General features: G+C 37.0%; 1 protein-coding gene across 2 annotated transcripts in view; it reads left to right on the top strand.

The window, feature by feature from the left end:
• Positions 1-15,440, top strand: part of pde1a (phosphodiesterase 1A, calmodulin-dependent) — a 95,914-nt gene that overhangs the window by 53,210 nt on the left and 27,264 nt on the right. For both annotated transcript variants that reach the window (XM_046845866.1, XM_046845867.1), the window contains 2 exons: positions 12,896-13,009; positions 14,559-14,741. In XM_046845866.1, the coding sequence (XP_046701822.1) occupies positions 12,896-13,009; positions 14,559-14,741 (297 nt within the window). The remainder of the gene's footprint in view (positions 1-12,895; positions 13,010-14,558; positions 14,742-15,440) is intronic.

The following is a 15,440-nucleotide window of genomic DNA, read 5'->3' as shown; positions in this document are numbered from 1 at the left end:
TTTTCCTCAATTGATATTTACCAGTCAAGATTGTGCTATGAAAATCCGAGACAACATTGTGGAAATTTGTGCTCATTAAGCCACAAAAGCATTAGTAATGTTAAATACTGATGGGGTGCAGTCAGTGTTTCAATTCACCTATAAAGTGTTCAATAGGGTTGAGGTCAAAGCTACATAGGAGGCTATTTAAGATCTTCCAATCCAAACATGTAAGAATCTTCACTGAGCTTACTTTGTGCACAGGGGCAATGTCATTTCAGAACAGGTTTGAACAGGCTCTAAATTCAATTCAAGGGAAAATGTAATGCCACCACATACAAATACATCCTATACAATTGTGTGCCTTCAACTTTGTGGTAACAATTTGGTGAAGAAACACATGGCTGTACAGTTTTTTTCAAAAGTGTGTTTTATCAGCTTGGGACTCCATAGAAACTGAATGGCAGTACCTCAGAATTTAGAAAATGATCATATTTTCAGCACTGTAGGAGCTTAGACATCATTTAGAGTAAGAAATATTATTTTATCTGCTAATTAGATGCAGTAATAGCCATTTGGGTCTCCATGACCACCACTGCTGGACAATCTTCTTGTAAACATGTACAAGCAGAAAGAAAAAAGTACTAAATCACAGCATCTTATTCTCCCAAATATATATCCCATCACCACCAAGATGCCACTACTGGGCCCTTGAGCAAGGTTCTTAACCCTCTCCTGCTCAGTTGTAAGTCGCTCTGGATAAGGGCGTCTGCCAAATGCTATAAAATGTAAAAATAAACATTATCCTTGTTAAAGTTGACTGAATTGTAAAAAAAAAAAAAATACAAAAATACAAAAATGGTTTTATGTCATTATGGTTTAATTTAGTAATATTTGTATAGCAAGTATAACAATGGAAATTGCCACAAAGCAGCTTCATAGAAATATATACTAAATTATGAATATACATTTTAACGTCATAAATTATTGTCTATACATTTATCCCTAATGAGCAAGCCATGGTTTAAGTGGCAAATAAAGCTCCCTGAGCTGGTATGATGAAGAAACCTAGAGAGGAACCAAATTCTGAATAGAAACCCATCTTCATCTAGCACCAAATATCCATTTATTATAGTTATATAATCTTTCACTGATTCCATCATTGCTCACTGAATGCAAAACTGTTCTTGACACTTGTTGCCCAAATCCATTGTAGCATAACTTTTGTAGCAATTATAGTGTAAATCCATCTTTATCTTCATGGTCATCAGACTGAACATGTAAAACCATCCTCAGCAGCAGCGAGTAATTTCTAATTGAAGAGAACCCAGAAGTATGGCATAAGGATGAATCAGACAAGTCTGGAAAGAAGAAGGGAGTGGGGTCACTGGTATTGGCTGTTCAGTAAATCAGTGACAGACTTTAACATGCCATCGCTATAACTTGTTTTGAAGGAAATGTGTCAACATACAGGATCAAATCATGGCTCTCAATCTTTTCACAGAGACGTTAAACTTCTTTCCGCTTTACTTCATTCCTGCAAATTTAATAAATCATACAGAAAGTCTGTTAGTATCTGCTCAGATATTAGGGGAACTGAAGTGCTGTGTGGTCACATGTTTTGTTTCATTTAAAAGTTATTTGGAAAAAAAAACACTTAAAACAACATTATGATGATATTTTCTTTTTCATTACGTGGTATTTTCTGTTAACCAAACACCACAGTTCCAACAGCCTTTTTCGCCGACACTATAAACAACACTATGACCAAAATTCCAAAATCAACTTGAACTGTTAGTAGAAAAGGTTCACAAGAAGCCATTTACAGACACATTTTTTGCAAACCGAGTTGAAAGACTTTCTCAGGAAAACAGTAGCTCTCACAGAAGTGGTAGGTGTTTATCTGGAAAGCTATGAAAAGCCTTTGCCATTCTAGATTTGGAAAAAGTAGTATGGAAAGCTGAACGGATAAAGACATTCCCGTAGGACGTGCCCCGCTGTGAGGATAGCACTGATCACCCCTCTGTGGCCTGAAAGGTTCCGGATGTGGCTAAAATCGGACAGCCTTGCTCTTGTTTTTGTTTCTGTGAGGTCCTAAATGAAGCACTGCATGTATATGTATATATATGTGTGTGTGTGTGTGTGTGTGTGTGTGTGTGTGTGTGTGTGTGTGTGTGTGTGTAGATGTTCACATATATCCCATTGCAAACATCTATCTTTACCTTATTTTGGTTTCCACCAGAGTCCCACCATGTTTTAGAGGCTTTGTCCAATCCCACAAAGCATTGCAAAGGAATGCACTATTGTTTAGCTCTACCAGCGCTTAATAAGATTGCCTCATGTGTTGTGTTTACGGCATGCTTTCAAACACACACTCTGTGGTTAATACATCATCTGGAGGTATTACAGACATCAGGAACGCAGCTTTGTCTAGTGTGAGAAAATTCGCAAAACAGACACATGCACACACACACCGATGACCTTCATATGAACTGTGATAAGAACCTCAGCTGGAGAGGGAGCAGAGAGAGTACTGACTAGTGCTTAAACACAAAACTATATGTACATGATCTTGTTTCTACACTTGGATGTATCACCATGGAGCATCTCCTTCTGTTGTCATTGTTCATACTGATGTGAATTTCATCTCTTTTCAGTAATTCAAATCATTCATCTCAGCTCACCAATGCGAGTTAGCTCTTTTAGCTATCAAAATACTTATTTCATTATCTTTCTGCATGGACAAACAATTTTGCTCTATTTTGACCATTGATTAGAATTAGAGTTAAAGCAGCAGTCAGAATGAAACACTGAGACAAAACTGATCTGGGTTTCTTTTCAATTAATTTCAATTATTTCTGTTTACTAAATAAATAAAAAAAATAGCAAGATTAAGGATTACATTTTAAAATATTTATAAATGAAAAACACAAACATTGCTATATCAGTTTATTTTTTATTGAAAGCACACGTTTAAATGTAAATCAAAATGGAACTGCATTTTACACACTTTAAATCAACTAAAAGACAGCTACAATTTTGTTTAAAACAATGTCATCATAAACGTAAACAAAAAAATATATCAATTCAAAATTCTTAAACAAATGAAAACATTGGTTTTAATAATGGTTCAGTAACAAAACTTTGTTTTTAAAATGAAAGAACATGCACATGCATTTAAACTGTACCACAACATACACAAAGGTGTGTCACTACATCCTTCTAGTTTTACTTATAAAAGTTGATTTTTAAAGGAAAGTACACGTTGGGTGCACCCAGACCCACGCTCCATGAACACATTCTGAATGGTATCAAACGTGTACTTGAGATTTATAGGATATGAAAAGTTGAATGCATAGAAAAGGCTAAAGAGGTATGCCAGAGAGGTAGTGAGACCCGGAAAATCTTCTAAAACAGCAACCCCCTCCAGTACAACCGGAATGTTCTGGATCACTAGTGATGTTGTTTTGTGTTTTATCTTCCAAAACATAGAGAATTCCAATAGAGAGCCCTTTGGTCTCATCTTGAGTTTTCTTTGACAACTAAATAAGAACGTATTAAATAGCATAGAAACATAAACAAGCTATGCATTAGACTAGTTTCCAACTTTATAATTGTACATTGTAAAATCAATGCGTAAAAGTGACAACAACAATTAAATAGACAACATGTTAAAAAAAATGACAAACACAAATGTGGAACAAGTAAATAAGCTGAAAACAACAAAATGGGAAACCATTTAAGCTAGGGGTGTCAAGTCCTGCACTTAGAGGTCCAATGTGCTGCAGAATTTAGCTTTAACTCCAATTAACATCTAAACCAGCTAATCAAAGTCTTCCTTATTACTAAAATTTCCACGTAAGCTGGAGCTAAACTCTGCAGGACACTGGCCTTGCAGAAGCAGGTTTGGACACCTCTACTTTGAGCCTTTTTGAAGTTTTTGATGCATACTTTACATTTCTTGAATAGCTTGGTTGGGTCCTCTCAAATAAACAAAGGAAAGCCCTCAAACGCAGCCATCCTGTGGTTTACAATATCTGTCATCTTTAAAAACATACAAAAGAAACATTCGAATAGCAACAGTAAAAAAAATGGTTCTATCAGCCTCAAAATGTTTGAAATACTGAACCTTGCTCTTTCATCAAGTATTTCCAGTAGTTTATTTATGCCATGTCCAAAATTCCCTCTTCTGTGTTGTGATACGTCACATTCACATAACAGCAGTTGTGCGCTTGGGAAACAGTTTAGTTAGGAGAGCTCAATCTACAAATAATATTCTGGTCACAAATTATCGGTCATTTTTTAAAATAAAAAAATATAGAGCCTCTACTAATAATTATATATATAACATCAATGGTGTTATACTCTAGCTTCACTGTTCCCACCTCGCTTGCATATGTGGGTTTTTGGCTTTGTTCTGCCAAACGGTTAACAACCACTACAGTAAGGACACAAGGCGCTCAGAAGATCACAACACTTGGTTTACTGAACATTGGGAGGTGAAACTCATTTATTACCTACAGCAGATTAAACAGTGCATCTCATCTCTGTCTCTACAATCTCACAACTCCTGTGCAAACTGTTCTTTCCTGCGATTAAAAAAAAGACAGTTTTCGCAGTATTATCAGATCTTATGTAGTACATCATTAATCATTTTAAATTTCACTTCCTATGTATATAAAAAAATCTATGCCAACTCCAATGAACACTTTTTTAATCAATGCATTACCTTGTTTTATGTCTACAATTTTTATGCCTATACACTGATGCAAATAGGTGAATTTCACGATCCTTACCATATACTGTAGCATAGAACTCAAGTATGTTCATTTGTACTATTACCAAACAATGTACAATTTCGAATTTACGTGACTTTAAAATCAGATAAAAGTTTCCATTTCCTCACAATACTTTGCTTTATCATTCATGATCATCATTATCAACCTTTCCGTAGATTCACTGTAATAGTAATACACCCTGTGGCACCTGTCTGTGTGTTGTCAGTTCTGGAGTGTTATTTAGACACAGAATTTTGGCCCAGTAACCTCACCTCCACACCCACTCCCCAAGGCAATTAGCTTGTCAAAGAGGCTTGAGGGGCCTTTATAATGAAGCAAACATAACGTCACTTGCTCCCAAATCTCCTTATCGAGTTACTGACCTTTTCTTTTGTCACTCAGCATAACCTGATAGGCCCCATCTATCAGTACAGCAACACACAGCACATACAAGCTGGACACGTAAGTAAAATAAGTAAAAATAGCAAGCGGTAACCATAGATGTAGACGCTTTAGAGATTAATCTTGTTATCAAGTCCATTCAGCTGGGAATGTCCACTGAAAGTTTAGGCATTGTAGCTTAGATACTGGCTCTGAATGTAGGGATAAGGTTCACGTCCCAGTCATTGTCTTTAATGGGGGTTCTGAGGACCTTTATGCTTATTGGAAGAGGACTATGATAAGGTCAGTTTTGGGTTTATAAGAGGTCTATACTGTATGTCCAGAATACACTGCCCGTTAAAAAAAAAGTCATTCGCAGTGGCATTGTTTCGATAAGCTTCTGCAATGTCACAACATTTATTCCCATCCAGAGTTGCAGTATTTTTTCACCAAGATCTTGTATTAAGTCAGACCACAAAGTCTTCTCCAGCACATCCTAATGATACTTAATGGGGTTAAGGGCTGGACTCTGTGGTGGCTAATCCATGTGTGAAAATTATATCTCATGCTCCCTGAATCACTCTTTCACAATTTGAGCCCAATGAATCCTGGCATTGTCATCTTGGAATATGCCCGTGCCATCAGGGAAGAAAGAAAAAATCCATTGATGGAGTAACCTGGTCATTAAGTATATTCAGGTAGTCAGCTGACCTCATTCTTTGGGCACATAACGTTGCTGAACCGAGACCTGACCAACTGCAGCATCCCCAGATCATAGCACTGCCCCCACAGGCTTGTACGAGTGGCACTAGGCATGATGGGTGCATCAGTTCATCCCTCTTCTTACCCTGATGATTTACCCATCACTCTGGAACAGGGTAAATCGGAACTCATCAGACCACATGACCTTCTTCCATTGCTTCAGAGTCCAATCTTTATGCTTCCTAGCAAATTAAAGCTTTTTTCCGATTATCCTCAGTAATAAGTGGTTTTCTTATGGCTACACAGCTGTTTAGTCCCAATCCCTTGAGTTCCCTTCGCATTGTGCATGTGGAAATGCTCTTACTTTTACTACTAATCATAGTTTTGAGATCTACTGTTGTTTTTTTTTAAGATTTGATTTCACCAAACGTTTAAGTGATCGTCGATCACGATCATTCAAGATTTTTTTTCCGACCACATTTCTTCCTCGAAGATAATGATTCCCCATCTCTGTTGGACAGTTCTTAACCAAATTTTGGTAGTTCCAGCTAACTCCTTAGATGTTTACTTTGCTTGATGCAAGCCAATAATTTGACCCTTCTGAAACAGATTAACATCTTTTCCACGACCACAGGATGTGTCTTCCGACATGTTTTTTTTAAGAATTGGGAAGATGCTTACTGCGTCGGTTTGGGTTAGATAATTTGTTGCCAGCTAAAACATAATCATCCATGCAGTAATTATCCAATGGGAGGCTCTTACCCATTTGCTTGATTAAATCCAGGTGGCGACTTTTTTTTTTTGGATGGTTAGTGTATTTTAACAAACCCTTATGTGTAAAATGTAAATATATCCTATTCCAATGTTGACCATCCCTTCAGGAGGCTTTTGAAAACAATGGTGTATGTTTTGTCATGTGATGTGTCTTTTTCTTGACATTGCTGTGAAGTTTTAAGAGCCGGAAAGTAAATGATGCAGGTCGAAGCATTTTCAGATGTTTCACTGTGGATGAGCAACTTTTGGAAAACAATTGAAAACAATAGTGTGGGCGCCGAGCAATTTGTATATGAAAACACTGTAGGAAAATAGCTGAACAGTGTTTAAATTCTGAGTAGACTCCTTAAAATCATTAGCCAGACTATAGCACTCATACTAGTATGTACAAATGCTACACTACAACATGTTTTCTTTTATTGCTTTTCTCTGCACTGTTGTAGGAAATCGATGCAGATTGTGGTCCAGCAAGATATATAGGGGAATTGTGGTTTGAAATGCTTTACCAAATGGTGTATGGATTAATGCTTATTTTTTTCCACCTAATAAATGTTGAATTATAGCTTTATGTTTCTCAAAAAAATAAATAGAGGTACTGCTGCCTGCATTCTTCACCAATTTATGTCAACTGCTACCCACGTTCTCCATCTACACACTGTGGAACTCTGTGGAGGAGTATTTGCCTCTTTATATAGAACCCTACAGAAATGGGATTCTCTGGGTGTCACTGAGAATTTGTTTGTGAATATTAAAACCTCATTCTTGAAGAACTTTTTATAAGATAGTGCTTATGATAGCCACTCCAAATCTAGCAAAGTTTAATAGTCCTTTCTTGATAAAACCATTTTTTTTTATCTTATTCATCTTGTAATTTTTCGACTTGAGTCTAGTGTCATGATTGGGTTAGGTCACTTTAAGTTCTGGTAGACTTTAATACTGTCCATCAGATTACTGCTGGATCTCACTTCCATGCCTTTCTTTTGATAGCTTCTATAATTGTATACTAATGTACTCATATACTAAAAATACCCAATGTCCAGAAAGCCTGGCTTCTTACAAACAACTAATCTCAACTCCATTAGTTTCTGCTGCAGTTTATATAATAATTGGCTTTTTTTTTTTTTTTTAATGAGCTCATTTAATTTCTGTTTATATCGTTGCACACTTGTTTATTGCACGCATCAAAAAAAAAAAAAAAATTGTGCATTTATTTCTCATTTTTGCAAGATGATTTTAGTGTTTGAATTTTGCAATGATTTGGTCTCAATTATTGAAAAGAATTAAAAAATATAGAGAGTGCTGGTGAGGGAATGGCTGTTTATAGCTACTACAGGGTGGTTCAAAGAAACGGGAAAACCCTGAGGTGTCGGCAATTGTTTGGAACTAGCGCAAGCTCGTTTAGAACCCCTTACCATTAGTTATAAGGGAGCAGTGGAGTGGTGCACAATGAGCATTTGCTGTAAAGCCATTTATAAGAAAGGTGATAGTTTGAGGGCAAATTTCAGCCTCATTACCAGTTAGGACGTCATGATATGTCCTGTCTGCTAATTTCAAAGAAACGGGTTAAATCTTAAAAAGATGTCCCCAGGTGATGTTCCAGGCATAGAAGTATGACATAATATTTTGAGCGGTGAAGTGAATAACACTGATTATCTCTTCATGGTGGCATCTGTTAGTGGGTGGATTTATTAGGCAGCATGTGAACATTTTGTCCTCAATGTTGATGTGTTAAAAGCAGGAAAAATGGGCAAGTGAAAGGATTTGAGTGAGTTGGACGAGGACCAAATTGTGATGTCTAGATGACTGGGTCAGAACATCTCCACCGCTGCAGCTCTTGTGGGATGTTTCTGGTCTGGAGGTTCCTGCAGTGGTCAGTATCTATCAAAAGGTCTCGAAGAAAGGAACAGTGGTGAACCGGCGACAGGGTCATGGGCGGCCAAAAGTTCATTGATGCAAAGGCTGGTCCGTGTGGTCGGATCCAATAGACAAGCTCCTGTAGCTCAAACTGTTGATGAAGTAAATGCTGTTAATGTTCAAAGGGTCAGAACTGTTTTGGCAGAAAATGGGCACCAACACAATATTAGCCAGGTGGTTATTATGTTATGCCTGATTGGTGCACATAAAGTTATGCCTGGTCAGGGTATAGTGGAATATAGTGTAAGCAAATGAACAAAAAGTTGAAACCTTCTGAAAACTCCTTCATGCTTTTGATGAAGCACCTTTAATTTCTGCATCTTTATGCTTTTCCACCTTGAACTAGAATCTTTTTATAGTCCAGAAAGAAATTTCTCAGTCGGATTCTACAAACAGATTTTCACAAAGGACCGACATGAACATTTTCCTGCAAGCATCTCTTTCCAATCCCAGACGCTGGCTTTTGTCTACTCTGCAATTACGTGGCATTATCAAAACGGCAGGGCCTTGATTCACTGTGTCGAGCTGTAATTTGACAAAATTGCCACACTTGACTTTGAAGAGCCATTTCATATTCAGTCGCCACTGTCTGTCTTCTGGGAGCTGATGTTTTGGGAATACGTCGACAAAAACACGTTCTTTCAAACTGACAGCACGGAACGGTTCTCGACAGCGACATCAGAATTTAGTCTGGCCTTTTACTCCTCTATATCCTGTTGTTCTACAAGCCACCCAAGCCTCTTAAGATTTTATCAAGACAACAGCGTGTTATTTTTTTATATAATTGCTTCACTTTACCCTGTTTTAATGTGGTTAGCATCAGTTGTGGAGCTTGCCTGTGTTTCTTCAGTCATGTATATATATATATATATATATATATATATATATATATATATATATATATATATATATATATATATATATATAAAACAGGATATAGAGGAGTAAAAGGCCAGACTAAATTCTGATATTGCGTTAGTCCAGTCCAGAGTTAGAACAGCTAGGTCGAGTGTTAAAGGTCCTCTAGTGCATTTTCAAACCAGCACTTTAGTTTTAATCTATTTGGTGACATAATCAATGTTTTTTCTTCTAATTGCATTTTTTTTTTAACCCATCAACCTATTTCTTGTCATTGCGAGGCTTTTTCAACCTAACTGGTGCATCATTTCCTGGCTACCACAGACATATGCTAGCCTACAAAGCTAACAACAAGCAAGGCAGAAGGCAACAAAAGTATGGGGCTAATGTAGATGAAAAAGAGGAAGTCCACGATGTAAACTTGTGTTTGGTTGTGTTCCATATGGAGTTATTCAGCATGAATACATCCATTAAGCAGTAAAATTTGAAATCTTTTGTATTAAAATATTAATCTAACATGAGGTCCAGTTACCAACGTGACACTCTCCACTAGACTACATTTATGATGTAATATATGTACTTTTTACTCCAGTCTATTTTACTTGACCGTGACCTTTACCATTACATTTTGCACAACAGCCTTATTTGCCATGGCTTATTTATTCTGCAGAAGAGGAGATCTGGTGAAAATCATCATCTGGCGAAATGGCCATAGCCATTTTATTTTCTCCATTGAAAACTAATGGTTCTTCTACCTAATGACATGATACTATAATTGCATTTGTAAATAGAAGATCCCTTTTTAAAAGATTGCTTTACTATTTTGTCTTACTACTGTGTTTTTAAATCTGGCATGTTGAAGAGGATGTTGTGTTGATTTTGGGTTACTGCAGTGTTAAAGTGTAGAATATAATTTGTATTAAAGGAAAAAATCTCACAAATTAACTGTTTTTAGCTTTTCACTAACATGTATTGGTGTTGAGGACTTGTGCATTCTGCATTCAATATAAGTCAAATAATCAAGTACTGTTCAAATCAGATACTTGAAGACTTTCCTGAAGCCATGTTGGAATTGGTGACTTTAAACTTGTAATGCAGTGAGGTTTCTATATTTTACTTAAGTATGACTTTTAGGAACTCTTTACACCTCTGGTCTTATTGGGTTTAGTTTTTTGATGGTACATGTGTTTAAAAACTCAAGTAACACTACTGCACAAGACACACTCATAGCTTCACCACATTCTCTGCCTACATTGAGATGACCTGTCCAATAAAATCAATACCTGCTGTCACATGTTGGTCTTTTTCCATTGATGGATGAGGCGTAGGAGGGCTGATACATTTGTTGGGCATAGTTGCAGATGGAATTCTCTACAGTGTGTACCTAATACTGTATAATGTTATGTCAGTGATTAGGATGATAAAAAAATAAATAAATTAAAGACACATTGCACTGACAATCCATTAAAAATTGTTAAACTATTTTGTTTTTGGAAATTCATTCCAAGATATGTTCTTCCAAATTTGCTTCAGAGAGAGAGAGAGATTCTGCTAAGTGGTATCTGTAAGCCAGGTGTCAGGATCCCACGCTGATTCTGCTGCTGCGAAACTTCCATGAGGACTCACAGTGTTGCATTAAGGATTGCTGGGTTTAACACGGGCGAATGCTAATCAGACACCTACACACACACACACACACACACACACACACACACACACACACACACACACACACACACAGACACACACACTGAATGGTGCATTTGCTCACTGAACCGTGGCAGATTTTAAAGCAAAAACCCTTCATGTACTCAACACAGATGCGAGTGGCCACATGGAGCTCTGTTTGGTGCACCATCACATGCCTGTTGTTTTTATAATGATGACAGGAAAGACTAAAATCTACAAAAAAAATCCTTTTTGGTCGCTTTATTGAGTTCAGAAGTGCTGTTTTATGCTCGGCTTGCCGCCGACACAGAGTGGGTCGAGTCTTTTATACCTTGGATAGATTAGAGTTTCTGACAGAAAGTCTCAGAATCCCAGCAGCTCATGAACAATAAGCCAAGGCTAATCACTTAAGCGTGGGATTGATTGAAACACTGGCTTTTCTTGCAGATTTGTGTTGCAAGAATGAAGTGGTGTAGGCTAAATCACCGGACTTTCTTTTTGTTAACTTTCTGTAGCATAAAATTCATTTTGTTGTGTATGAATATGATTTAAATATTAATTTGTGTGTGTGAGGTCAATATATGACAGTACATGTGATTATGTGTGATCTGCATGTTGGTTTGCATCAGATGTGTGTAAGCTTGTGTAGGAAATACGATATGGATATACGAGTCTGAAACGGAGTCATATCAGTCAGATAGTTCATATCATATAGTCAAATCAGGAAATTAATCACTGGATCTGTGTGTGTGTGTGTGTGTGTGTGGGGGTTGTATGTGCATCTGATATGTTTGAGTGTGAGTCTAATCTCATTGTGTGATTTTGTATTCATTTTCTGAATTGGTGCTATGAGTCTGGTCTGTACAATAAATCTATATATATATTTTAAACCCTTATGTTATGTGTAAATTGTTGTGCCAGCGGTAAGCGAGTGGTGGGCAGAATGAGCGCAAGAAACACCTGCAGTTGATGAGACTAATCAGTGCGCTCTGTTTCAGTTCGGCTCCGCCCTCCACTCGTTCACAGCTGGCACAATTGTTCAACCAGTTGTAAATGGAGTCTGATCTGGATGTAGTTTAAGTTTGATTGGGTTATGAGTTTGAACTCTTGTGCATATATACCTATATATTGTGAATGGAGTCTGATCTGAGTTTGCTTGATGCAGATGCTATATGTATCTGATTTAAATAGCATTTATTTGTCACATATACATTACAGCACAGTGAAATTTGTTCTTCGCATATCCCAGCTTGCTTAGAAGCTGGGGTCAGAGCGCAGGGTCAGCCATGATACGGCGCCCCTGGAGCACAGAGGGTTAAGGGCCCAAAAGGTGGCAGCTTGGCGATACCGGGGTTTGAACCCTGGACCTTCTGATCACTAACACAGCACCTTAACCACTGAGCTACCACTCATATGCATGCAGTCTAGTTTGATGTCTGATCCGGATCTGATCTGTACATTTGAATTAGTTAAATCTAAGATATAAATAATGTTATTTTCTAGTTATGTACATCCGGTCTGGATCTATGCGTCTTAAATAAAGTTGTATTTTACTCTAATTAGACTAATCAGGGTATATGTTTATCTGGTTAATTATGGCATCTAATTATTTAAGTCTAATCTAAATATATTCTTTTTAAGTTATATGAGTTCAAACTTTGAGCTACGGTATGTGTCTGATTTAGTCATATAAGTCTGATCTGGACATAAGCTCTAATCATGTGATATAAATCTGATCTGAATGTATGCTCCAATCAAGTTAAATAAGTCTGACCTGAATATAGGCTCTGATCTGCTTTTATGTATAAGTCTGATCTGGATCTGATCTCTGTCTCCTGCAGGCTGAGATGTCTAGTGAAGCAGCTGGATAAGGGCGAGGTGAATGTTGTGGATCTCAGGAAGAACATTGAATATGCCGCCTCAGTGCTGGAAGCGGTCTACATTGATGAAACGAGGTGAGTAAGAGATCTCATCTTCCCTTCTCAATAGTCCATTCACATCTGAATCTACATGTAATCTAGAACACTCGGACTGCTATTCCTCCATCCTCCATATATTTAGTGGAAGCTAAATATATATTATTTATAGTCTAAGTCATTTCTGAATAATTTATTCTTATAAATCAAGTTTTATGTACACTATATGGACAAAAAGTTTCATACAAAAAAGATTCATATGTGCTTTTTGAGTCATTCTACCTATCTTCTGGAAAGATGTTACACTATATGTTGGAGTGTGCTTTTGGGCACCTTATTATACGATTCATATGTCCTTTATAAACATCCCATTCTACATTTAAATATATCTAATTATCAGTACAGTAAATATTGCAAGATAGAGATGCGATCAGAACCCCATGAATAATAAAGCTGAACCAAGCCAGACCACAGTAGCTATATGTAATTATGCATACTGTATAGATAGATAGATAGATAGATAGATAGATAGATAGATAGATAGATAGATAGATAGATAGATAGATAGATAGATAGATTTTCATGATGTCTTTTTATTTAGTATTCATCTTTTCCTTTTTCACTCTTATTACCTTATTACATTGGTCTTCTTTCTCCTTCATCTATTGTGCTTTACTCTCTCTCACTGCACGAATTACTATGTCCCTCACTTCGCTCCTTATTTACAAAATCGTCTTTTTTACTGCTCATCTCATCGTTCTCTAACCAATTTTCTACCACTGCCTCCACCCCTATCGTTTCTTTCCTTAATATCCATCCCACTTTACTCATTTTGGTTTGAGTCACAGCCCTCCAGTCATCTAAAATGCTTGTTTTCACTCTACAGTTTGACTCAGACACAAGCCCAGCTAACAAACGATGTCCCCCGGGCATGGAGCGTTATCGAGTTATTATTGATGTAATGTTGTAGTGTGCAGTAAACAGTATAAAGCATGTCGTTCTTCTAGTGCAGAAATGGTCACCAACACACAGAAATGTAAGACCATCTCAAGAATAAACACTGTTGTGACGTGCACAGCATCAACACTAAATATAAAAACGATGACTAAGAATTCTCTGTGATCCTGTCAAGTTAGCTTATCTTTTGCCAAAACGATAAAAACTATGAATATGACTTTAAATTCCTCTCAGGTATTCACACGTTATCTTATTTTCACTAGCTAGCTAGCTAGCATTAACACAAAAGATATAAATGAGAAAAAGTATAACTATGATTTAAACCCACTCAAAAATCCTGTCAGTGTAGCCAATTTTAGCCAGCCAGCTAGCATTAACGGTGAATAGGATGTTCACAAAGCACATATGGATCTTATAGTCAGGTGTCCACACATTTCTTTTTTCGTACAGCGTATAACACAGTCTTGTTTTAGATCCAGAACTACAGAAACTAAATAAACTCTTAATTAAATGGAAGAATGTAACAAGGAAAGGTACCATGTATATCTCTGCAATGCTAATTGGTGACTGTTAACTTTCATGAATTTTCTTTGATGTCAATAACATTGTTAAAAATGACTCTTCCCCCCAGACGCCTGCTGGATACTGAGGATGAGCTCAGCGATATCCAGGCGGACTCTGTGCCTATGGAGGTGCGAGACTGGCTGGCGTCTACTTTCACCCGAAAGATGGGCGTTGTGCGACGGAGGCCTGAGGAGAAGCCGCGGTTTCGCAGCATCGTTCATGCTGTACAGGCTGGAATCTTTGTTGAGAGGTAAAGTACAGTCTACTTTGCTTATTGATCCTAATAATTTCAGTGTCAGACACTTGAAGTTTATCCACCCGATATCTTTCTTTTCTTTCCTTATCCTCCACCTTTCTGTCTATTTTCCCTCAATTTCTTCTCTCTCCTCCTTTTTCTTTTGTGATGTCAAAGCCTATAACATTTAATAAAACTTCGGTTTATGAAGTGTAGCCAATAATAAAAAAAGAAGCTGCAGTTTACCCACACACACACACACACACACACACACACACACACACACACACACACACACACACACAAAACAAAAACCTCAGCCTTTTCTGCTAAGTGACAGCAGGAATAGGGTTACATTTACGTTTAAAATTATTCCGTTTTGTACCAAAGATGCACAAGTGATTTATCATAATATGACAATAAACACGACATTTTTCCAATAAACAAGGTTTCATTCATCGTTCATGTTTTTACATATAAAATGTAAACCTGCAAAATAAAAAAGTGAAGGGGATTTGAATACTTTTCGAATGCACTGTATATCTCCTGTATGAGGGGACAAAACTATGACTACTAGTTCATATGAATATTCAACAGAGTACAAAATTCCAATTCAGAAAAATTTTCTGTTTACTTATTTTATTAGTATGAATCGCAGTAGTAGGTGTAGTTTTTATTGACTGGTTGATTTTATTACTATTTATTTTAAATTTA

This window comes from Silurus meridionalis, chromosome 3 (assembly GCF_014805685.1).
Source record: "Silurus meridionalis isolate SWU-2019-XX chromosome 3, ASM1480568v1, whole genome shotgun sequence".
In the NCBI taxonomy this organism is placed as follows: domain Eukaryota; kingdom Metazoa; phylum Chordata; class Actinopteri; order Siluriformes; family Siluridae; genus Silurus; species Silurus meridionalis.
Note: the sequence above shows the minus strand (reverse complement) of the source record. Positions and strands in the feature narration are given on the sequence as shown.